This window comes from Sinocyclocheilus anshuiensis, unplaced genomic scaffold (genome assembly GCF_001515605.1).
Source record: "Sinocyclocheilus anshuiensis isolate Anshui unplaced genomic scaffold, SAMN03320099.WGS_v1.1 scaffold1309, whole genome shotgun sequence".
In the NCBI taxonomy this organism is placed as follows: domain Eukaryota; kingdom Metazoa; phylum Chordata; class Actinopteri; order Cypriniformes; family Cyprinidae; genus Sinocyclocheilus; species Sinocyclocheilus anshuiensis.
In genome coordinates, this window is record NW_015548286.1 from 95,379 (window position 1) to 119,712 (window position 24,334).

Below are 24,334 nucleotides of genomic sequence, written 5' to 3' on the forward strand. Positions count from 1 at the left end.
TCTCTCTCGCGCTCTCTCTCGCGCTCTCTCTCTCTCTCGCGCTCTCTCTCTCGCACTCTCTCTCGCTCTCTAGCGCACTCTCTCTCTTTCTCTCTCTCGCACTCTCTCTCGCGCTCTCTCTCTCTCTCGCTCGCTCGCGCGCGCACACACACACACGCACACACACACACAGACACACGATGCGCAAAACTCCGCATTTGAACAGTCAATAGCAATCATATGACCCCTTTAAAATGTTATTAAAAAAATAAAAATCTAATAAAAATCTAATTAGATGATATGGACCAATATATTACAAAGTAATGAGTAATATTTACATAGATATATTTTTGTCTTACATTAAAAAGACTTCTGATCTCTGAATCAGAGTTTTGAAACCGACAGAAATGAACTGAACTTACCAACTCTAATGCATTTTTCCTACTGAAGATTAAGTGAAGCTTAGAATTTCTGCACTTCTAGAGTCACTAAACACAATTTCAAAAATAATAAGTTCCCCTTCTAGGGAACTCAACGCTGCACCCCCTAGGGGGCACATTGGGGAATGCAGCCTGCATGACCGTGTCTGAAGCACGTGTGAAACAACGGCAATCTATTGGCCCACCTGGCCCATGACGTCATAGGCGGGATGCTCGGAAGTATAAAAGGGCACCTGCTGAATACGTCATCCTCTTTGCTGTCTTCAGGAGCCATCTCTTTGAAGTGCGTGTGAGAGACCAAGGCAGGTGAGCGGTGTGGAGAGTGTGCGCCTCCGTTCCAGAGGTTTCTGGCACTTGAGGACGCGCACAATCTATCTGTCATCTGTTTTTGGTCAGGAGCTTGCGCGTTCAGTGCTCGAGGGCTCTGAACGCGCTCATTGTGAGTGTTATCCAATGAGAAGCTCCATTCGCGTTTGTCCCTCTTCTCGAGAGATGGGTGACAAGCGTTTGTGTCTCGCGGTTCGTGTACCGCTGTTGCCAAGGCACAACGAATACTCGGATCGCGGGATTAGCGGGGTTGAGATGCCCTTTTTCTGGTTATCGGATCCCGCGGATAGCGCTCGAGTCGAGCAGCGCCTTAGGGAATGTGTGCCTCCGTGTTTGGAGTCTAACACTCGAGGGCATGTTCTGCTTTCGCGTTTGTCTCGGCGAAGAGCACGAGCGTTCAGAGTTACGCGCTCATTGTGATGAGTCACGATGTCTAGGCTCCGCTTGCGTTTGTTCCTATTCCCGAGGGATACGGAACAGAGCATTTGTGTCTCGTGGCCCGGTTCCGCCGTTGCCACGGCACAGTTATCTCAACTCGTGGTCATTGCTTTGATCTGCGGCATCCACACACCCTCTCTATACGGTTGTCAGATGCCACAGATATTGTTGGGTTGTTATGACGATGAAGTATGAGCACAGAGTCGTTTCAGCCCTGATCCTGCGAGATCATGGGCGGAGCTATATTCAGCTCGGCCGTGCCTCTCTAATATGCATGTTAATGTGAATATATTTAAATATCCTGTGGAAAGAGAAGCTTGCGAGTTTTCTCTCCCAGGGTTTTCAGCACCTAGAGTGGTTATGGGGAATATAGTTTTGCTCTGGAATATGGCGGTCTGAGGGCAGCTATATTCTATCCTAGATTTTAATAACTAGGTTGGGTTCCCCTTGGCACAAGTTCTCGATCTGGATCTCCCTCTTGTGAGAGCTCGGTCAATAGCACGGTGCTTTGCTAGCCTACAGTGGGACTGACACGGATTGGGGACCTCCTTAATATAGCTTTCTGAGGGTGGTTTAATTCCAGCCATTGTTTTTGGCAGGACCGGCTTATTTGAATACAGCTATCTGTGGCTAGCTGTGTTCTACTGCAATTGCGGTGAGCCCTCTCATGGAGTGGGCCCCCTTTTTCCTAGAGCCTCGCTATCTGAGGATAGTTATGTGCTAGCTCAGTGATCTCTCCCCTGCTTAGGGTTCTAAGTAGCGGTCTCTTGAGCCCTTACCCAGACAGTGCTGTCTCCCCTCTTTGGGTCACAAGTAGACAGCCCACATTTTGTGGTCTGGGTAGTTTCAGTCAGTCCCCCTTCTGGTAGCCCTTCCAAGGTACATAGCTATCTGAGGATATCGGTGTGCTAGCTCAGTGACTGCTCCCCTTTTTAGGGTCTTTAAGTGGCGGTGTCTTTGAGCCCTTGTCTAGACAGTGCTATCTCCCCTGCTAGGGTAGTAAGTAGATAGCCCACTCTTTGTGGTCTGGGCAGCTCTGTAGGAAGGCTATCTAGGCTCTGACGTGGATTGGGGATCTCCTTAGTATAGCCATCTGAGGGTGGTTATATTCCAGCTATTGGTATGGTGGGTTGGGCTTACCTGAATACAGCTATCTGAGGCTAGCTTGTTCCATTGCGGTTGAGGTGAGCCCTCTTATGGAGTGGTCCCTTTTCCTACAGCCTAGCGATCTAAGGATAGCTATGTGCTAACTCAGTGATTGCTCCCCTGCTTAGGGTTTTAAGTAGCAGTCTTTTGAGCCCTTACCTGGACAGTGCTGTCTCCCCTTTTGGGTCGTAAGTAGACAGCCCACTCTTTGTGGTCTAGGTAGTTTCAGTCGAGATTAGTGTTTTTAAGTAGCGGTCTCTTTGAGCCCTTGCCTAGACAGTTCTATCTCCCCTGCTAGGGTAGTAAGTAGATAGCTCACTCTCTATGGTCTGGGCAGCTCCGTAGGAAGGCTATCTTGGCTATGCTATTCTGGTCCACAAGCCTTCATAAGACCTTAGGGACATAGCTATCTGAGGATAGCTGTGTTCTAGCTCAGCAGCTACTCTCTTTACCTGGGATTTAAGTAGCATATTTTGAGCTCCTCTAGAGGCTTTCTAGTAGGCCTCCTCAGTGGTCTTGTGTATCCAGGCTAGTTCTGCTCACATAGCATAGCTATCTGAGGATAGCCTTTTGGGTCGTAAGTAGACAGCCCACTCTTTGTGGTCTAGGTAGTTTCAGTCGAGCCCCCCCTCTGGTAGACCTTCCTAGGTACATAGCTATCTGAGGATATCTGTGTGTTAGCTCAGTGACTGCTCCCCTTCCTAGGGTCTTTAAGTAGTGGTCTCCTTGAGCCCTCGCCTAGATAGCGCTATCTCCCCTGCCAAGTTGCGTGAGCGGCCCGTGGCGTCAGTGGCATGGTCCCTTTCTGAGGAAAGGCCTTGTTTGTCTGTTGCTTCCTTGGTGCTCTCCCACCAGGTGGACAGGCATGCGCCTGTGTTTGGATTTCGTTCCCCAATTTGCCCCCTAGGGGGCGCGGCGTTGCGTTCCCTAGAAGGGGAATGTCTTGGGTTACGCATGTAACCATGGTTCCCCGAGGGGGAACGAGACGCTGCGCCCCCTTGCCATGCCTTCGGCCTGCCTGTCTATGTCTCCTTCAGACAGCTAATTGGATGACATATTCAGCAGGTGCCCTTTTAGACTTCCGTCGGCCAATAGATTGGCATTGTTTCACACGTGCTTCAGACACCGGTCATGCGGCTGCATTCCCCAATGTGCCCCCTAGGGGGAGCAGCGTCTCATTACATGCGTAACCCGAGACGTTTTTTTAAGTATGTAAAAATAGGGTCAAATGTGTTGTGTTTTAAGGTTTAGGGAATATCTGTAAATTTACCATTGCATTTTTCTACAGATTTTTTCTTACAGTGTGCTTTTATAAGAGAAGAGAACAGCTTAATTCAAACACTCACTTTGCAGCCCTCACAGGTAATGCAGCGGTAATGATATCCAGTCGCTTTGTCCCCACACACAACACACAGCTCATCCTTGTCCAGATAACTTGGTATGTACCCTATAAGAAGTTACAGGTACAGTCATAAACACATTATATTAAAATAGGCAAATTTAACCTGAAAATATCTGCATGAAAATAGATAAAATTGCACTTTGTGCAAACAAAGAAAAGCATAAGAGAAAATAAAGCAATGTGAGAGATGAGAAGTAAAAGATACTAGAGGAAAAGAGGTAATTTTATCAGAATGCTTTTATATTGAGACAGAAACACAGGGAAATACAAGTTTTAAGGCACACATTTGTGTAGGCAGTTTGCAGAAGCTCAGGAATCAATATGATCAATGAGTCTTTCGTGGAGGTCAGAGGGAGGACATGAGCTCAAACCTTCTGTTCCTCTGTATGTGTCCTTACAAATCAATACAACACACAATACCCCAAACCTCCATCCTACACTGAAGATCAATATACTACACAATGTAGCTCCACGAATATCTGCAACAGGTCTTTGAAAGAGGGATACCGAAGAATACAGTCTCTTCAAGTTCAGTCCAGAAGACTAATTCAGCAGCTTTACTATATTACACTGTAATAAAAGCTTTTCCAATACTTGCTAACAGTGTCGGGGGTAATGTATTACAAGTAACGAGAGTTACGGAATCAGTTTACTATTTTCAAGTAACTAGTAAAGTATCACATTACTTTTTAATTTACAAGAAAAAGTAATGTCGGTTACTTTATTTTCTCATGTATTGACTGACAGCTCTCCTGTCCTCATGTTGAGAGAAATCAGGAGTGAGTGCAGAGGTGTTGTGTGTGAACATGATCTTACTGTATGATCTCACTCACACAAAAACAGATTCAGTATTCCTCAAAATGAATAAAACAGTGAAATACAAACGCAGAATATGACACAAACCTGCAATAATTAAATATGTCAAATAACAATATGTCAAATATCCTTTATGCATTTAATCCCATTTTGTTAACCAGTGTCTTTTCTGTTGACCTTCAATGATCCAATTCAACCATACTAATAAGCAGAAATGACTTTAGATTAACATAACTTATTTTTTAGTGTTTCTTCTCATGTGTAATATTCTTCATGCAATGCAGAATTCCTGAGGCTTATTCATTTCACTTTTGGTGTGAAAGGGCTTTTACAATTGGCAAAAATAGAACTTTTTTATATTAAAAACAAACAAGCAAGCCCTGACCAGATGAGAAAAAGTAACGCAAAAAGTAACGTAACAAATTACTTTTCATAAAAAGTAACTAAGTAACACATTCAGTTTCTTTTTTTTTAATGGAGTAACACAATATTGTAATGCATTACTTTTAAAAGTAACTTTCCCCATCACTGCATGCTAACTAACATTTCTGAGTGGCACAAATGAAGGATAGAACAGAGACCACAGATATAAAATGGCGGCAACATCTATTCAGACTCTTAAACCACACTTAAAAATTGCTGAATATTATTGCATTAGAATGAAGTTATCAAAGCAAGTGTCAAACCAAGTTGTTCTGTTTCAAATAAAATCATAGTGTGTTCAACAGTTACTGGAACATGATAAAGCAATAAGCCCCGTGAAGCCGAGGTTTACAGTGAATTTATAACAGCTAAGGGGCGTTGTTAGGTACAACGCAAAGCAGAGTGCCTAAAACCCCCTTAGCTGTTATAAATTCACTGTAAACCATGGCTTCACGGGGCTTATTGCTTTTATAAAACGGTTATTCCATATACGTAGTAAGGTTTCACAGACTAAAACAGAGCAAATAAAGTGTAATGATATTAATAAAAACAGTATTCTTCCACCAAACAATGTAGTTCCTCAGAAACAGTTGTGGTTCCAACAAAGTGTTTGCCGAGCAACACACAGAAGTAAACAAAGGTGTATGTTTGTAGAGTAATTTACAACAGCTTCGAACGCGGCTCAACCAATCAGAATCAAGGACCGGAACTATCCGTTTTATAATGATAGTTTTAATGAGATAAACTAAACATGTGGTTACTAGAACATCTGTGTGAAGTTGAGGAAACTGACTTCATTTATCCACTACAAAAACAAATCACCAAAATACCAGCTGATTACAAGTCTTTGAAAAATTGTCTCAGACAAGTGAAGTTAGTTGAGCTGAGAAAATCTCCTGCAGCTTTTGTCTTCACTATCGACTGCAATCACACATTTGGACACATTTGTGAAGAATCCAGATTCTATTTAGAACTGCTGTACATCTCATCAATCCTCAAACATCAGACGATAAAACACTACTTTTATAGTTACAAATCAAAATATTACTTAATCAGATCTCAACTGAGCACATCTGAAGTTTAACACAGATTGCTGAGTACATTACTTTTGGACTGAGATATTACACTGTTACACTGGCAAACAGGCAGCCACCTAAAAGCATGCCAATTATAAGCTTAAGAACAGCACAAGAAAAGACACAACTCCAGTTCACAACAGCACCTCTATGCTTCTTCTAGAGCTTGCGATACCTTTCTTGTGTGGCCCCTGCATCCACTGCATCTGAGAGAAGTCCGGCCTGCCGTCAGAGTAGTAGTCTGGTTGGTGATAGTGACTGAGAGGCACGTCCATGGAGCACAACTCGCTCTTGAACACAGGGTTGCCCCCAGTAAACGGGCACCCATAGGGCTGGTTGTGCGGCCTGGCCTGCTCCATGCTGGGAGGATGGTGGTGTAACGGCTGCGGCTCACAGCGAGCGAAACCGGGCCCTTCGCCACCGTACATGCAGTACTTGCCTCCGGGGGGCACCGCATATCCCCCACTCACACCGTGGCCTATGTCATACATGTCTGACATGCAGTAATTCATTACGAAAAAAGGCACAACCACACACAAAAAAAAATCTCAAGTTAATGCAACAAAAATTTCTGAGCTAAAGGAACAGAATGCGATTGGTGGTCGCATTGACGTGCGAGCTGACATGACGTCATGAAGCAAACTGTGTGAAAATTGTCTGGAGGACACCAGCACTTATATATGGAGAATCCACCCGCCCCACTCGCCCCGCCAAATTGAGTGGAAGATTTCTGAGCACGCTCTCTTAATCTGACACCGGACAAATCCAAGAAGTTGAACAGCCGGGGCGACATATCCTCGGACGGAAGGCCGTCATACATGTGTATGACACACCTTCAAACAGATCAGATCATGCTTATATCAACATCAGACCAAGCCTAGCTAAAATGGCAAGATTATAATCACAATCCCAAAAGCTGAAGTTTATTGATTTCAAATATAAGGCGCTTCAAGCGCTGATCTTAAGCTCATGACACGTGAGGGCTGCAGCCATGGACGGCATTTACTGATGCGTAACTTCATGTAAATGACCATGTAATGAATAAAATGTGGACCTCTCCTGCCATCAGTCCAGATATTGTCCTATAGAAAAACACACTTTAATACATGCACACTCAGATGCCACTTTGAATACAGAACTGACTGATCAGTTCAAGAAAAATGACATCAGATGAAATAATTAGGTCTTTTCAAACATGAAATACAATTTTAGTTTACATTTTAATCCAAAAGAAGAGAGTATTTTATTTTTAATTTGTAAGAATAACATTAAACATAAATGTAACCTTTCAAGTTAAAATTTATGGACATTATCTGTGGCTTGTTGTTGATTACTACAGAACGTAGAAGACCATCTTTTTACGCTTTTGTTCATAAAAACAAACTCAATTTGTTGACCGTTTTGCACTTACAATGGAAACTGTTGATGAAAATTCGACATTCTGTTGTAATCCTAACTGTAATACCAATGTAACTTCTATATATGCTCAAATAAATACAAGTTACTTTGAAATGGAGTGTGAAATCCATTAAACAATTATTTTATCCAGTCTACAATACTATAAATTTTTCTCACTTTCCCCTGCTTCAATCACTATCTAGATACTGTAGTATGAGTATGAATGCTGAAGTCATTAGAAAGCTTCAGGAATATGCAATAAAACAGTGCCCGAGATCGAACAAACTCTGAGGTGGAAACTGGGTTATGACGCCGAGAGTTAAGACAGCCAAAGTGAGCAGCAGGTAACAGCTGTTTTTAGCAAGGGCTCCTGAGGCAAAGCCCCTCCACAACACAGCCTGATACCAGTTTAACTTTTTGATGAGGTGACCGTCTCACATAAGCCTAATCTTCACAGGGATTTCATAAAGACTTTAACTGCCAAAAACAACATTCAGACACATTAGCACACATCTGAACAATCTGTCTCTGCTCAACAAAACACAACCTTCAAATATTAAGAAGATATATTTTCAGTATATGTCATTTATACTATTGCAAATAATACATCAAAATACCACAACACTCATGTAAAAATCATTTTCAGGTTAGGAATCTTGAAATTCTTCAATGCTTTATTGATTTTCTTAATCAATTTATTTTTTTTAAACTAACTGACCGGGTTTAAATGGTTAAAGTGCTCTAGATCAAGGTAGTTAAACTGCATTAAACATTTAGCGCTACGGATTAGAGCCTGTGCCCTTTGACAGCCCTTCGCCACTTTGGCCATTTCCACCTAATTGCATACGATCATTATCCAATTGTAAAGGAGTTCTATGCCGGGTAATTAAAAATATCCATAACTGTTGATGTTCTTGACACTGCAGATGTTACCCCACAACATCCAAACCCAATACATCAGAACAGGTTTAAAACAAACACATACAGTTACTTTGGACTGAAGTAAACTCATACTGAAGAAGTTCAGTGACAAGAAAAATTATGAACTTACCAAAAATAACACTCCTAGATTCAAGGAAGAAACGTGCTCTCACAATCTCAACCGTAGCCTCTTTAAAACCTCAAAGACCTCAAAGGTAATTGATCCATCACAGACCACTGGAGATCCTAAAGTTACCCAATAATCAAGAACTTGACACTCATATGTTTTCAGAAACACCTCCATAACCCTACCGCACACTCTCTGCGTCTCAGCAGGTGGCTCGCCGGTTTATGTAGGAACTGTGTGTTCAGTTTGGCAGGTCTGTGTGATTATGCACCTACTAGAGTGTTTTCCACCAATTTATTCCCTCCGGGATCGATCACTTGAGGTACCGGGGTTCAAGGCTGGTCATGTTGAGTTTTCGGATGGTGGCCCTCACAGCACTGGGGATAGGGCCTGGGTTGACATGGCTTCCTGAGCCAGATGTCCCCAGCGTTACCTGAGCAGAGAGCTTCGCTGAGGCCACCTTAAACACACGGCCAGGGTGACCTGAGGGAAAGACCAAAACGATACGCTCTCATCCCTACAAGACTCCCCAGCCTAACCGATGACTCTCAACAACACAAAGACAAAAGGCCCACAGCGAGGGACTCATAAATACTCGATGTGATTTACAAGAGAATCCACTCTACAAGCTGTCATGGCAAGAGGCCTTGATCAATACTATTAGTGATCTAGACATAACTGATCAATATGGTCACTGATCTAGACATAATTCAGCCACTGTTTAGAGCAAATCAAGGGCAGCGATCAATTAACTAATCATCTTAATTTCATAATCTGCAGCAAATGAAGACCAGTGTCAGTTTAGGACTGCTGGCAGAATATCTTCATTCAGCGTACTGGCAAAATTCTCTAGATTTAAGAAATATTCTCTCTAATGAGCTCCATAAAGACAATCAAATCTTCCAACCCAACTGAACCAAACAAATCTATTATTTTCATGATCCGCTAACAGTGCAATTCAGATGAGTTTCAACCATGCAGAGTTGATCAAGTTGGATCACACTGCAAAAAACCCACAAAACCTGCAGGACCCAGTTGCATGAAAACCAGAACTTGTCTTTCCAAAGAGATATAGGAAACAATACTCTGTCATTGAGGCGATGACACGATGAAGTAGGGGTTTAGGAGAAAAACTGAAAAAGGGTTGCCATTCCTGCTTAACTCCTAACTCTAAAGACAAACGGGGTTGTGGACAGAGGATTAAGAGGTTAATTAGAAGGTCAGAAGTAATCTATATTTCACAGGATCAATAGAACGCTAACCAGATGCAGATATGTGGACAAGATCCTGACCGAACTGGACTGGTTCGAGACAGGTTCGAGACAACCCTTTTGGCATGAAGTGTCATTTTCAATTTTTCTCCTAAACCCCTACTTGCAAGTGTCATCGCCTCAATGACAAAGTATTGTTTCCTGAGGAAACATAACAATGTGCGATACATGGCTGTAGTTGTATATAGTATATCTCTTTGGAAAGACAAGTTCTGGTTTTCATGCAACTGGGTCCTGCAGGTTTTGTGGGCTTTTTGCAGTGTGATCCAAATTGATCAACTCTGCATGGTTGAAACTCATCTGGGATCTGCCATCTAGCAATATGAGTCAAAATGGGGTTTTATGTCTTTCCAAGTCAAGTCACATTTATTTATTTATTTAGCGTTTTATATAATACAGATCATTTTAAAACAACTTCACAGCAATAACCAGGACAATAACACCATTAATGTTGTAAAATTCATCAATTTTGAACCAAATTCAACGTCAGCTTTACAGCAGCTCTACAGAAGATTACAGTATCATTATTCAGCTCAATTCAGTAACAGTGTCAATGTTGCAAATTAGTGTTATCATCCAGCTCAATTCAGTTCAAATTTTGTTTTCATCCGAGGAGTTAAACTGATATTACTACTGAATATTAATTGTATTTAAACCCCATTTCTACTGATAAAAGCAATAATTCTAGGGAAATGAAAATTGTAGAGAAAAATGACCGTCTTTGGGACCAGAATTAGAAAACACTTGTCAGCCAGATGCCTCGGGCATCTTTCAGGTTTCTAAAATTTGCAAATCACTAAGCAAAAGACTAAAGAGGTCCAGGTTTGTGTGTCTGTAACTTGTTGACTCTCTTCAGAACGGCCTGCCAAAAACATCAGGATTAAAGTCTATCTCTGGATGCAAAGGTGCTCTCTGTTCAACCTACAAATGAATCTGCTACAAAATTTTAGAGCTGGTAATATTTCTAAAATTAATCTAATGATATGATATCCAAATAAATCTATCAACATTTGCTGATAAAAGTCCCAAAATGAAAATCCTTTAAAGACACTGCATTACTGTACCAGACAAAAGCACTGAAAGGACAAAACGTGGCTTTACAAGTCAATACAAAGTTTTATTTAATTTAATTCAGCCAACAGTCCATGCGGAACAATCCATTTTACTAGTTTATCAGGCAGTTTGAGGAAGGTCACTATGTTCAGACTGTGTCTTAAGAACTATTTTGATCAATTAGAAGTCAGCCAAGGGGTGATCAGTCTTGCTTTTCAGAATCACGTTTGGCTATTCAGCATTTTTATGTAGTTGACTTGACAGCCAGAACAAAATTAGATGACAGTATCTAAGCAGTTTATGCAACCAGCCACTGTTTGCACACAATGCCTGCTTGTATTTTATCTGTAATTATTTTTTACTGGTCTTTGTATACATGCAGACTGACAGGAAAGACTCTGTTGAGTGTTCAGGGAAAAGAGATTTCAGCAAATTTAGTTTGATTCATCATGTCTTGCTATTGTTAAAATGTACCGCTTTAGTAATGAATTAAAGGATTAAACACACAAAAACCTCGTTAAGGACATCAGTTTCTATAAACTCGCAAATGCAAATGTGATATTGTCAGCGCAAGCGATTCTCAATTGGATTATACCTGAGTCATCATGAGCTGGAAGGGACGGCTGATTCCGGGAAATCTTTTAACCGAACACATACAGCATCTCGTCAACAAAGCAACCCAAAGACAGAACACACGATCAACACCCTACAATGATGTCTACTGCATATTTTCTGTGGTGAATTTATAACCTTTCTTTGCTGCAGTGCACTATGCAATCTACCCTGATCACATCAACATTCAAACATGTTACATGCAGAACATCTAACAGGTTGAAGGGATCATACACAGACAAGACAGGCTGGGCAGAAGCGTTTCAGACTGATGTGTCAGAGCTAAAGCAGGATCAGCACCTCATGGCCTGAGTTACACATCTGATGCAATAAACGTTCGGAAAAGATGCACAAAACAGATGCTCTTGTTTTTCAAAATGATGCTGCATCTGAACACAAAGAGGCAAATTTACTAAACAGCACTGTATTGCAATACATAAACCTTCATCATATCCACTACCATCCCACAACTGGTTTAAGCAGGCACCATCAGTAATGTTTTAGCTTTATACAAAAAGTCATTGTCCTTCTGGTTCAAGTCTTTAACCCTCAGTGAATGTGATGTAAAGACGTGTGCTGGTTTATTTCTTTCCATTGACAGGATGGAGTACATAGCACTCACTTACACACGTTAACCACACGTTGACCTTAACTTGTTCTGATGCTCTTCACAATAACGGCACAGAAACACATAGGCTGTCATCACGCTGAAGCAGGAGGATTTGTCACTCTCAATTAGCGTTGGTGGGATGGCAGCGCTCCTCTGCGGCTCCGTCCTGAGGGGCCCATCATGCAACAGATGGCCAGCAAACAGCATCATGATATCATGCACATCATGCTCATACTCACAGGCTGCTTATACAAACACACACAAACACACGTGGAGAACGTCTGCAGCTGCACTGGACGTCTCTCAGCAGCCAATCAATATATTTGGTAATGAAGAAAACCTAGATCGATAAACTTAACCTCTGATTAACTAGTGCAGCTAGGAAGACATGAGAATTGGAAAATGCGCTCTGGTTCAAGTTCATGGGCTGGTGCTGGAATTAAACTGCTCACACTCCACAAGAAAAAAAAAATGATGTCCCTATTTAAAAAGTTGTTTATATAATATATTTAATTATGGGAAATAAAGAACAACCTACACTGCTGTTCAGGGGGAAACAAGAAGTCTCTTCTGCTCACCAAGGCTGCAATTGCTTGATTAATGAATACAGTAAAAACAGTACATTGTAAAATATTAAGCTGTTTTCTATTTAAATATATTTTGTAAAATGTAATTTATTTCTGCACTGTAAATTTAAAATTTACGATAAAAAATACGGTAGCAATGTTTTAGGTTTTACAGTTTTAACTTAATTGATTTGCGGCTCAAGAAACATTTCTGAGAATTATCAATGTTGAAAACAGTTGTGCTGCCGAATATTTTTCGGGTTTTTTTTTTAAACATATTTTTTGTACAAATTTACTTATACTGTCACTTTTGATCAATTTGATCAGTTTGAATCAATTTGATGAAAGCATCCTGGCTAAATGAAATGATCAATGTCTTGTTAAAAAAAATCTTACTCATTCCAAACTTTTGAATGGTAGTGTATGTTAGTAGTTTTGAATTTGTTTAGATATCATTTTTTTTTATATTTTTTTTTTCACCAAAGTATCTACTTGATCAAAAACACAGTAATATATTATTACTAGTGTTTGAAAAACTTTTTTTTTTTTTACTTGTGACAACAAAGCTTCATTTTCAGCAGCCATTACACTAAATCCTTGTCCTATATTAATAAATGCTTCTAATGGGTTTTGATTTGAAATTTTTCTTATTATTAGCACAGCTGAAAATGATTGTGCTGCTTAATGAAGTGAGAAAAACAAAAATATAATGTCTCATTGAATACAGACGTATTTCTTGCGAGTTACTGTATACTGCCATGTGAAATTTTGGTTTTAACCCTGTAAAGCCTGACATATGAAATAACAGTCAGAAAAAATCTAGTTATTTCAAACAGGACAGTTTATTGCACCTTTAAAAAAATATAAAAGAAAATCTTAGAAAAGGTTGCATATATTTTGTAACATTTTTGACACACCAGGCTTTTATTGCCTGTGAGAATAATGTGCTTAAACTAGAGGATGAACACAAAACATAATTTTATTTAGAGGCCCAAACTGACGTTTGGTGAGCTTGTAGTGTAAATCAATGAGATTTTTATAATTGAAAAACAGTTTGATACACTAATTCAGCATATTAGAATGATTTCCAAGGGATCACATGACCCTGAAGTCTGGCGTAATGAGGCAAAAAAATTAATAATATTTCACAATATTACTGTTTTTACTGTATTTTTATCAAATAGATGCAGCCTTGGTGAGCAGAAGAAGCTTCCCTCAAACAAATTTAAAAAATTATACCGACCTCAAACTTCTGAACTGTAGTGTATATATTTAGTAGCATATATGAAAGAGTGGCATCTCTGAAGAACATTTCAGGTCAAAGCCATTGACCTTGTCAGATCAGGGCTTTTCACAGTGTGCTTAAACCAAGGTTATCGTCCTTCCAAGCCTTTAACCGTATATAAGCAGTTAAAGGTATGTTTCACACTTGCAATTTACATTTCATGCCTTATAATCACATGATTTGGTCATTCGTGGAAACAATGCATACTAGGGCTGCACGATAAATCGCATGCGATATTTAATGCGCATCTTGTCAGAAAGCCGGTTCTGTAATCAGCGGTAAATCTCCACCTGCGTGCTTTCACATTGAGCAGCATTAACTACACAGAGCCGTTGTTCACTGACGAGCTGCGCAAAAAATCGCGCAAATATGGACGTGGTTTTGCGCAGCTCATCAGTGAACAACGGCTCTGTGTAGTTAATGCTGCTCAATGTGAAAGCCCGCAGGTGATGGAGATTTACCACTGATTACAGAACCGGCTTTACTGATAAGATGCGCGTTAAATATCGCATGCGATTTATCGTGCAGCCCTAATGCATACTGTATAAACAGTTGTTTCAGCATTTGAGGCGGAAAAAATGTCAAATGGTGACAGACAACTTGTGAATTGGAATGAGTCTGTTTTATTCTCATCAAAAGTTCATTCAGGAACAACTTGATATTACAGTCAGCAATATATAATACAATGCTGCACAATGCTACAGCTGTTATGTAAACAGGTTACATGCTGCATTTGTTCAATCTATGACACTGACACATTAACCCAGGGTTTAAGAATGTACAGTGTGAAGCAAGATAACCCAGGATTCGGTTTACCTGTGGTTTAGAATAACCCAGGGTTAAATATTTCAAGTGTGAAAACTAAAAGGCCTTTTGAAACTTAATAAAAGAGAGAAACTCCTACAAAAACAGTTCCAACAAATTCCAACCAAGCCAAAAAAAAAAAAAAACGTAATTATTTATGTAACCCTCATTCCGTGAAGGACGGAACGGAGACGTTCGTTCGACACTGACGTTAGGGGTCTCACTTGGGAGTCCCAATCACCTCTGAGTAGTAAAAAACAGGCCAATGAGTGGAATTTGCATGCCCAGCCACTCCCCCGTACACACGAGTATATAAGCGTGCAGCGTGCATCCACTCATTCAGGTTTGTGCTGAGGAGCCGAGACCGTGTCCCGGCCATTCAGCAGTGTAGTTCAAGGCTGTAGCAGGAGGGACGTAACGTCTCCGTTCCCTCCTTCAGGGAACAAGGGTTACATACGTAACCGAGATGTTCCCTTTCAGTTAGTCACATTCGACGTTTCCTCGACAATGACGATAGTGGTCCCTATGGAAAACGCCACAACCACTGAACTGTGTTATGGGGATTGGCGATGCAGATGTAGGCAAGCTCTCACATGCCAAGTAGGGATGCAACGATTATAGATTTTGTTGGTACGATTATTGTCTGAGGAATAATCACGGTTTCACTATTAACGATAAATGACGTTTATTATGCATTTATTCATTTCACAAAATTATTAATGCATAAAATCACATGAACACTCTTTAGATAATAAAGTGTGATTTATTGCTGCCTTTAGAAACAGAAATAACACAGTAACCAATAATACAGCACAAAATAATAATAATAAAGACAAACAAATGTCTATCTCTCCAATTGGAATTAAAAAGGTGACCTCTTCTCTGTAAACATCTATGTCAGTATTTCCCTTTTGAAAATAACTAATGAAAATAGATCACAAAAGTATTTAGTGTTTTCAGTTTGTAAATTCTTTACTTTTCTTTTGGACCTGAGGCAGAAAACTGGAAACATGGTGAAAAAAAAATCTTGTTGGTTTTTGACTTATGCATAATACTATAAAAGGGATAATAGATAACAATGTTACTAAGTATTATTAATATAGGACTATTAACTTTATTTATCCCACAGTGGAAACTATTAATAATGAGGGGAATAAATTGAACTATCATTCTAATCAACTGTCATCCATACATATTAATTTGAATACTTTTTATAATAATTCATATGATTTTACATGTGGCCTGAGAAAATCATGTCTATATTTGGTTTGTGAGATCGGAGATCGCGCTGCGCACACATACAAACATTCAGGAGGACACAAACTTGTTGTGAACCCTGCCCCGTGACTTTTATTAATAAAATAGCTTAGATACTGAATTGCACCATATTCATCATCAAGGAGAGGGTAAAATCACTGTTTAAGTAGCTAAACTCACATGTTTGTAGAGAGACGCGCTGACGCAGGTTCACACACACACACACACACACACACACACTTCTCTCTCTCTCCCTCTCTCTCGATCGAATAATTAATTCAAGTAGCTAAATGTTATAATTAATAAATTAAAATAAATGTGATCTTACCACACTATTTCATCTGTCTGATCTGAAGTGGGCAGAATACTGAGCTAACGAGCCGTAGCTTCGCGTCAGTCTTGCCTTCACGTTGTGCATTAAAATAGTTTAAAGCTGTGTATTCACTATTTAGCAGCAGTTTTTACGGCAATATTTAAATGACACCCCGGTCATTCTTGGTGTTACCAAAATGGTCCCACACTATCAACTATTCAGTAATTTCTCTGGTGGAAATAAAGGACCGCTCTTTGGTTCCTTTGTCATAGTTAATCTAGTGTGTGTAGTAGCTAGCCTCCGTGTCTCTGATAAGCAAGACATTTTAAGCTGGTTCACCGCTAGTGTAACTTAGTTTTCGTTTTGCGCAAGTTGCAACTGTTCCGTTCTGTGCAACAGAAACACTCGGTGTAGCGGAGCCTTTACGATTAATTAACCGTGCCATTTTAAAGCGCGGTTAATTGTGAAACCGGTTAATCGCTGCATCCCTAATGCCAAGTTACAACTGGCATCCCAAGTCGTAACCTACTCAGTGCCCCATCATGGGCCGAATAGTCTTTTGTACCGAAATGGGACTGAATTGTGCTCACAGCGCAGAGGGTCACAGCTGCTACTCCTTTACCCAAAGTAAAGAAAGAGTGCTTCAGCTCTCTCTCAATTCCAGCCGTGACCAGTTGCATTACACTGGGGAAGCGTGCCTAAGTCTGTGCGGAGGAGGACACTACGGACCCCTGCCTGTGACAAGCCACCTATGTCCTCCGCATCCCATATAGGAGTCACACATAGAGGTTCCAAAGATCTGGAAGCATGTTAAGTCACCTTTATTTATATAGTGCTTTATAAAATACAGATTGTGTCAAAGCAGCTTTACAGTGTTAAACTTTCGGCTGCCGAAAATTAGTTCACCGCTCAGGTTTCACTTTCACGTGGTGTGACGCTCTGCGTATTATCCCGCTCTAAGCCTACATTAAAATCTGTCATATAAATTGGTCTCTTCATTAGAAATTAGCCTACTGATTGCCACCATTGATGGACAAATTTTTTTAATAATATTAAAAATATCTGTATGACATTGTATTCTGCAGTTCTTCCCTGTTGTACCGAATATCTATACTTTTCAAATTATCATATCGAAGTTAGAAATTCAAATATTGTGACAAAATTAATTTTGTAGGGTGCCACAAGTTCGTTAAAATTTCCAAAGGGTGCCGCGACTAAAAAAAGGTTGGGAAACACTGGGCTAGATGATGAGGTCTTCTCTTCAAAGAGAAGAAAGAAGAAGACAATCCCCAGAAAGAAGGCCCTTCCTCAGGGGGATTCGTCAGCGAGGGGCTGCCCTCGCATCAGGTTGGAAAGCCAGGTCCAGGTGGGCCAGGAAGGTGTAACCAACAAGACCTGCTCCTCATCCTCCCTAATCTTGCACAGGGTCTGTGCAAGAAGGCTCACTGGGGGAAAACGCATACTCGGATTGGCCCCGGGGCCAGCTGTGTGCCATGCTGAGTGTCTTCTTAGTCAGGGAGTAAAAGAGCGGGCAGTGAGAGAACTCGAGAGAAGCAAACAGGTCCACTTGAGCATCCCCGAATCAACTCCAAATCAGCTCCATCCTTCCGGGAGCATGATCTGCCACATGATTGAGCTGAATGTGAATGGTGCTTAGCAACCTGAGCCATGCCTGACTCTAGAGGAGGAGATGTTGCGAGTTGCGACGGGAGTGTAGACCTCCTTGATGGATGATGTACGCAACGGTCGCAATGTTGCCAATGCGGACCAGCACATGCTTGCCCTGATGCAATGGTTGAAACTGGTGCAGGACAAGTAGTACTGCCAGCAACTCGAGGCACTTGATCTGCCACTGCAGTTGGGGTCCTGTCCAGGAGCCCGAGGCTGCATGTCCGTTGCACATGGCACCCCAGCCTGTCTTGGAGGCATCTGTTATAAGAACAACATGCCTGAACACTTGACAAGGCAAGGGCCAAAAGTCTGGCGACAACTCAGCGTAATGGACATACTGAGTGTGCCATGGCGCCATCCTTATCTTGGGACTTAGCCGAGTAGCCAGTGCTAAAGCGGTCTCATATGTAACAATCCCAGTGGTATTACCATGGCTGTGGATGACATATGCCCCAGGAGCCTCTGAAATTGTTTCAGTGGAAAAGCTGTTTTCCTCCTGAATGCATTCAGGAAGTTCAACACTCACTGGGCATGCTCATTCGTGAGACATGCCGTCATTTTGACCAAGTCCAAATCCATACAGAGAAAAGAGATGCTCTGTACAGGAGAGAGCTTGCTCTTTTCCCAGTTGACCTGAAGCCCCAACTGGCTGAGGTGCCAGAGCACAAGGTCCCTGTGTCTGCCCATCAGATCTCGAGAGCGAGCTTGAAAGAGCCAGTGGTCGAGATTGAGAGTGCGAATGCCCACTTTCTTTAGTGGGGCAAGGGTGGCCTCCGTAACTTTGTTAAAGACACAGAGAAACAGGGACAGCCCGAAGTGGCGGGGTGGGGGCAACCTTGTACTGTTATGCCCGACCCTCGAAGCAAATGAAAGAAACTGTCTGTGTCAAGGCAATATCGAGATGTGAAAGTACGCGTCCATCAGGTCGATCGCTGGAAACCAATCCTGTAGCCGAACACACGTGAGAATGCACCTCTGCGTCAGCATCTTGAACAGGAGCTTGTGTAGGGCCCGATTCAAGACACACAGATCCAGGATTGGTCACAACCCACCACTTTTCTTGGGTATGATGAAGTGAGGGCTGTAACCCTGACTCCATCTTGGCTGGAGGGACAGGCTCTATTGTGTCGTTCGCCAGCAGGACCACAATCTCCACACAGGACAGAGGCACCATTGTTTGCCACTGAGGTAAATAGGGTGCGGCTGAATCTGGGGAGGGCGCCTGGCAAACTAGGTCACGTTGCCGAGTCTGACTGTCTGAATCAGCCAGCGGAATGGGCTGGGAAGCACTAGCCAGGCCCCAGGCTCAGTGTGAGCGACGTCAAAGGGACAATGGAACGATGTTTCTGAAATTTCTTCATTAAAATAAAAGAATAAGCCATAGACAAGGTTGTTTTGGATGGACGTAGAGTGACACTGGGTATCTTGGAAATTATTAGTGATGTCTGATTTGTTCTTTTGACTGGCAGTTCTTTTCAATAACTCAGATGAACTTGCAGTGAGTTAATACTAAACCTCGGGCACATTTACCCTCGTGCAGTGAAATTCAGCAAATAAAATACATAATCTTGAGATAATCACAGGCTTTCAGAACAAAACCAAACAAAAGACAAACATTAAACCTGCTTGTTAACCAAAAGGTGGTCTTATGAGTAATTGTGTCTTGCTATAAATAACTCACTGATAAGAGTATCCTTTGTTATATATGTGTAAGGTGATATATAATATATACAGTAGCAAATCTTAATTGCTGATATTGATGCTAAATGTAAACTATACTATATATAAGCCCAGAAATATATGTAAAGTTGGATATACAGTACATTCAACTTTACAAGCATATATGCAATGTACTCACATAAAGCAATATCTTGCTAGCATGATTTTTTATATTTTACAGTATGTAAATTATATTATCACAGCTCTAATCTGCTAAATGCAACTATAAAGCAGAGAGATAAGATATTATAAAAAAAGATTACCATGACTTTCTGTAAAATCTGTTTGGAAATGTGTATTGTGAAAAAAAAACTGTACAAATAAATTTGACATGACATACATTTCTTCTGTCATCAATATTTTGTCATATTTTTCATAGTGCAGCAATGCAACCTGAAATAAATAATTTGGATTTTCTTTAACAGTTGATACAATGCTTATTAAAAATATCATGTAAATGTTGTAGATGTTGTTATGCCTTTATGCTGATCTAAGGTAATCCATTGTACAATATTACAGTCTACAATCTAATAGAGTAAAAAAAAAAAACTCAATGGTTCTAAAAAGGTTTCATTTTCTTCAAGTTAGCAGTTTTTTTTTCTTTTGACTGTGGGATGGAATATGAATAGGACTATTTTTGAGATTCACCCACATACTGCGGACAGTTTAGTATATACAGAAAAAAATAAAAAAATTAAATAAAACTAAAAAATATTCAGGCACTATTCCAAACATCATTTTCCCTTTCCCAGTGGCATGGTTTTGACTGTATTGGACTTGCAGCTGGGCTACAATATGCTTTTACTGCCCCCTAGAGCCAGATTACAAAAGTGCAGTATAAAACAATAATTTCCAGATTAATGTAGGCCAGCAAACCCATTCGAGTAGTGCTCAATGATTTAATGCGTCATCAATATTATGAAGCAGGTTGCAATTCAAAAGAGGCTCAGAAAAGAGTTATTTCTTAGAAACGCTTGATCAGCATTTGTTGCAGATGCCACTTGCTTTAATATTTTATATCTATGCAATACAATTCAGACATTTTTATTTTTACTTTTGAAGTTTCCAAATACTGTAGTTTTTTCTTTATTTTGAAGAGTTTATCTATAGTTTTATTATTTAAAATATTTGACATTAAAACATTAAATCTAACAAACATCTTGGTGTAAAAACGTTTTGTTTGCTTGTGCTGTCCTTAAAAATAAATTACACTTGCTTTGTTGACACTGTAGATACTAAAGTATCTAAATGCTTTTAGTGGCCACTATAGGGCAGCGTGGTGAACATTGGTATTTTAGAAAGCACAAAGCACAGGATATTGTGTGTTGCACTAAGAGGTACTTCCAGAAGTCATAGATCCTCTTCTGAATATCATTGTCATTAGGATTTGTCCCAAAAACCTTCAAACTGGCTGTTACTAAGACTCTCATTAAAAAACCACAACTTGATCCTGGAGAATAAGTTAATTACAGACCAATCTCAAATCTCCCTTTCCTGTCAAAGATACAAGAAAAGGCAGTCTCCTCACAACTATGTTCTTAGAGAAAAATGGTATCTGTGAGCATTTCCAGTCAGGATTTAGACCATATCATAGTAAAGAGACTGCTCTCATCAGAGTTACAAATGACCTGCTCTTATCATCTGATCGTAGTTGTATCTCTCTATTAGTGCTACTGGATTTTAGCACTGCGCTCGACCACAATATTCTTTTGAATAGACTACAAAATTATGTTGGCATTAGTGGAATTGCATTGGCAAGGTTCAAATCATTCTTATCTGACGTCGTCAATTCGTAGCAGTGAATGATGTGGCATCATATCATTCACAAGTGCAGTATGGAGTACCACAAGGCTCAGTTCTAGGACCTTTGCTATTCATGCTTTACATGTCAACCTTGGGAGATATAATCAGGAAACATGGTGTTAGCTTTCACAGCTATGCTGATGACACTTAGCTCTATATTTCTTCATGGCCCGATGAAACATACCAATTCACAAAACTAATGGAATGCACAGCTGAAAAATATAAACTGGATGATAAGCCATTTCTGAAAAAAACCAGAGGTGTTAATTATTGGACCAAAAACCTCTGCATGTAATAATCTAGAACACTAACACTTGAAGGCTGTGCTGTCAATTCTTCGTCATCAGTTAGGTGTGCTGTTTGATAGCAATCTTTCCTTTGAAAATCATGTTTCTAGCATTTGTAAAATCACATTTTTTCATCTCAAAAATATGTCTAAATTACAACCTATGTTCTCAATCTCAAATGCAGAAACGTTAATTCATGTGTTCATGACTTCAGGTTAGACTGTTGTAATTCTTTATTGAGTGGTTGCTCTTCGTGCTTAATAAACAAACTCCAGCTGCCTGAACTCCAGCTTAATAAACAAACTCCAGTTTAAAGACCCATCTCTTTAACCTGGCATACACATAACACACTATCACATTTCTATAGGCTGTATTAATTAGGTCAACCGTAACCGGGAACACTTCCCATAACACCAGATGTACTCACTACATCATAAGAAGAATGGCATACGCTAATATTAGTCTGTTTCATCTCTTATTCCAAAGTCACCGTAGCCACCCAAATCCAGTCCGTTTCCAGACCGGATGGTGGATCAGCACCTAGAGACGACCTCTACAGCCCTGAATGTCAGAGGAGACCATGTCAACTAGATGAGCCCTAGAGACAGATCCCCAGTGAAGACCTTGTCACCACGACAGCCATCGGCACAAGACCAAGAGAACCAGACAAGTCCTCTGTTCAATCTGATCTGTGTTGCAGCCTGGAATTAAACCACACCATGCTGGTTTTGTCTGGCCAGAGGAGAACTGGTCCCCCAACTGAGCCTGGTTTCTTCCAAGCTTTTTTTTTCTCCATTTCTGTCACCGATGGAGTTTTGGTTCCCTGCCACTGTCGCCTTTGGCTTGCTTAGTTGGGGACACAATTGTTGGCAATATTGTTGACTTGATTGCACAGACACTATTGGAAGAGAACTAAACTGAGCTGGATGATGACATCACTGAATCAACGATGAACCGACTTTAACTGAAAAACGGACTGTTTTCTATTGTTATTTTGCATCATCAGCACACTTTTTTTTTCTGTTTAACACTGTTAAGCTGCTTTGACACAATCTGTATTGTATAAAGTGCTATGTGTATTGTATGAGTGACTTGAAGGTGACTACATAGGCCACTATGAAAGCAACGATAAAACTGATTCAGTATCAGATTTTATTTTAACTTTGGCAAAGTGCAAACTGAGTATACAGCTATTATGTACACCCACCCATAGAGAGAGAGAAAATAAATATGTGTGTGTGTGTGTATGTATATATATATACTGTATATACAGTATGTATATATATATATATATATACATGGTGAGTATAGTATCTGGTGAGTTTTTAAAATCAAATTTAAGACATTTTAAGACCTGCCCAAATAAAATGAATACTGTATGTCCATGCAGAACAAACTCAAATAATCTCAAAATAATCATGTATCTCAGATTCTTTTATATAATTAAACAGGCTTGGGTTTAAAATACTCAAGACATGTCTCTACAATACATATGTTTTCAAATTGATTTATGTACCAATATATTAATACATACACATTAGAGGTCAAACAATATTGCACTTTGCAGATAAGATAATAAGTTTAAAACTAGGCACAAAAAGAAATGTAAAATCTTTTTATACCCTTAAATTAGATCAAAATGTCTTTAAGGACCCAAGGGAACTATTAAACCTTGAAGAAATCCTTTATGAGTGAATAACACAAATGTTAGCCAATAGCCGAATATCATTGTTTCAGCAAACTCACACATAACTGGTATGCAACAGTCACTTTTTTTCCATCGAGCCAACTGCAGAATAATAAAATCAAGTACATCCCAACATTTATTTCTTTTTTTTTTCTAGTTGAATGTACTAATGGACTCAGAAATATGTCACATTAGTAAGTAAAATGAGGTTAAAGGGTTAGTTCACCCAAAAATGAAAATTAGCCCATGAAGTACTCACCCTCAAGGCATCCTAGGTGTATATGACTTTCTTCTTTCAGATGAATCCAATCGGAGTTATAATAAAAATTGTCTTTGATCTTTCAAGCTGTTTAATGGCAGTCAGCGGGTGTTGCAGTTCATCAGTGCAAAAGAAGTGAAATAAAGCGCATCCATTCTTAATAAAAAGTGCCTCACACGGCTCCGGGGGGTGAACAAAGTCCTCCTGTAGCGAATCCATGCGTTTTTGTAAGAAAAATATCCATATTCAAATCGTAATAATCACTTTAATCCAGCTTGCGCTCACTGTTGTACACTGGAAGCAGTTCTGGGGGAATGACGTAAGATGTCGGCGTTGCGCATGCACCTCTCAGAAGTCACGAACGCAGCGGAGAGATCAAAACAAAACAACGGTCACTAATTAGAAGTACAAAACGAGGATTTGTAAAGAAGAATGTCAGAGGATTTCGATATAAGCCAAGAGGAGACTGGTTTTCCTTTGCTAAAGTAAGGAAACTTTGCTTCCTTTGCTCCTGTTAACAAATGTTGGTTTTCACGAGACTCACCGGCGCATGCACAACGCTGAACTCATAGATCATGCTCCCGGAGCTGCTTCTGTGTACAACTGTTGGCGCAAGCTAGATTATAGTGATTATTACATTTTGA

General features: G+C 40.3%; 1 protein-coding gene across 1 annotated transcript; it reads right to left on the reverse strand.

Moving 5' to 3' along the window:
• Positions 1–3,664: 3,664 nt before the first annotated feature.
• Positions 3,665–6,700, reverse strand: LOC107655875 (ecdysone receptor-like). The gene is made up of 2 exons (XM_016443485.1): positions 6,223–6,700; positions 3,665–3,777 (listed from the first exon to the last, which is right to left on the reverse strand). Exons 1-2 carry the CDS (start codon positions 6,557–6,559, stop codon positions 3,665–3,667), a joined length of 450 nt encoding a protein of 149 aa, XP_016298971.1. The 5' UTR covers positions 6,560–6,700.
• Between the last annotated feature and the right edge of the window lie 17,634 nt (positions 6,701–24,334).

Coding starts and splice junctions, on each gene's coding strand:
- LOC107655875 (XM_016443485.1), bottom strand. CDS start 6,559: ATGAATTACTGCATGTCAGACATGTATGACATAGGCCACGGTGTGAGT. Junction 3,778..6,222: donor GCAGGGGCCACACAAGAAAG/GTATCGCAAGCT, acceptor AACTTCTTATAG/GGTACATACCAAGTTATCTG.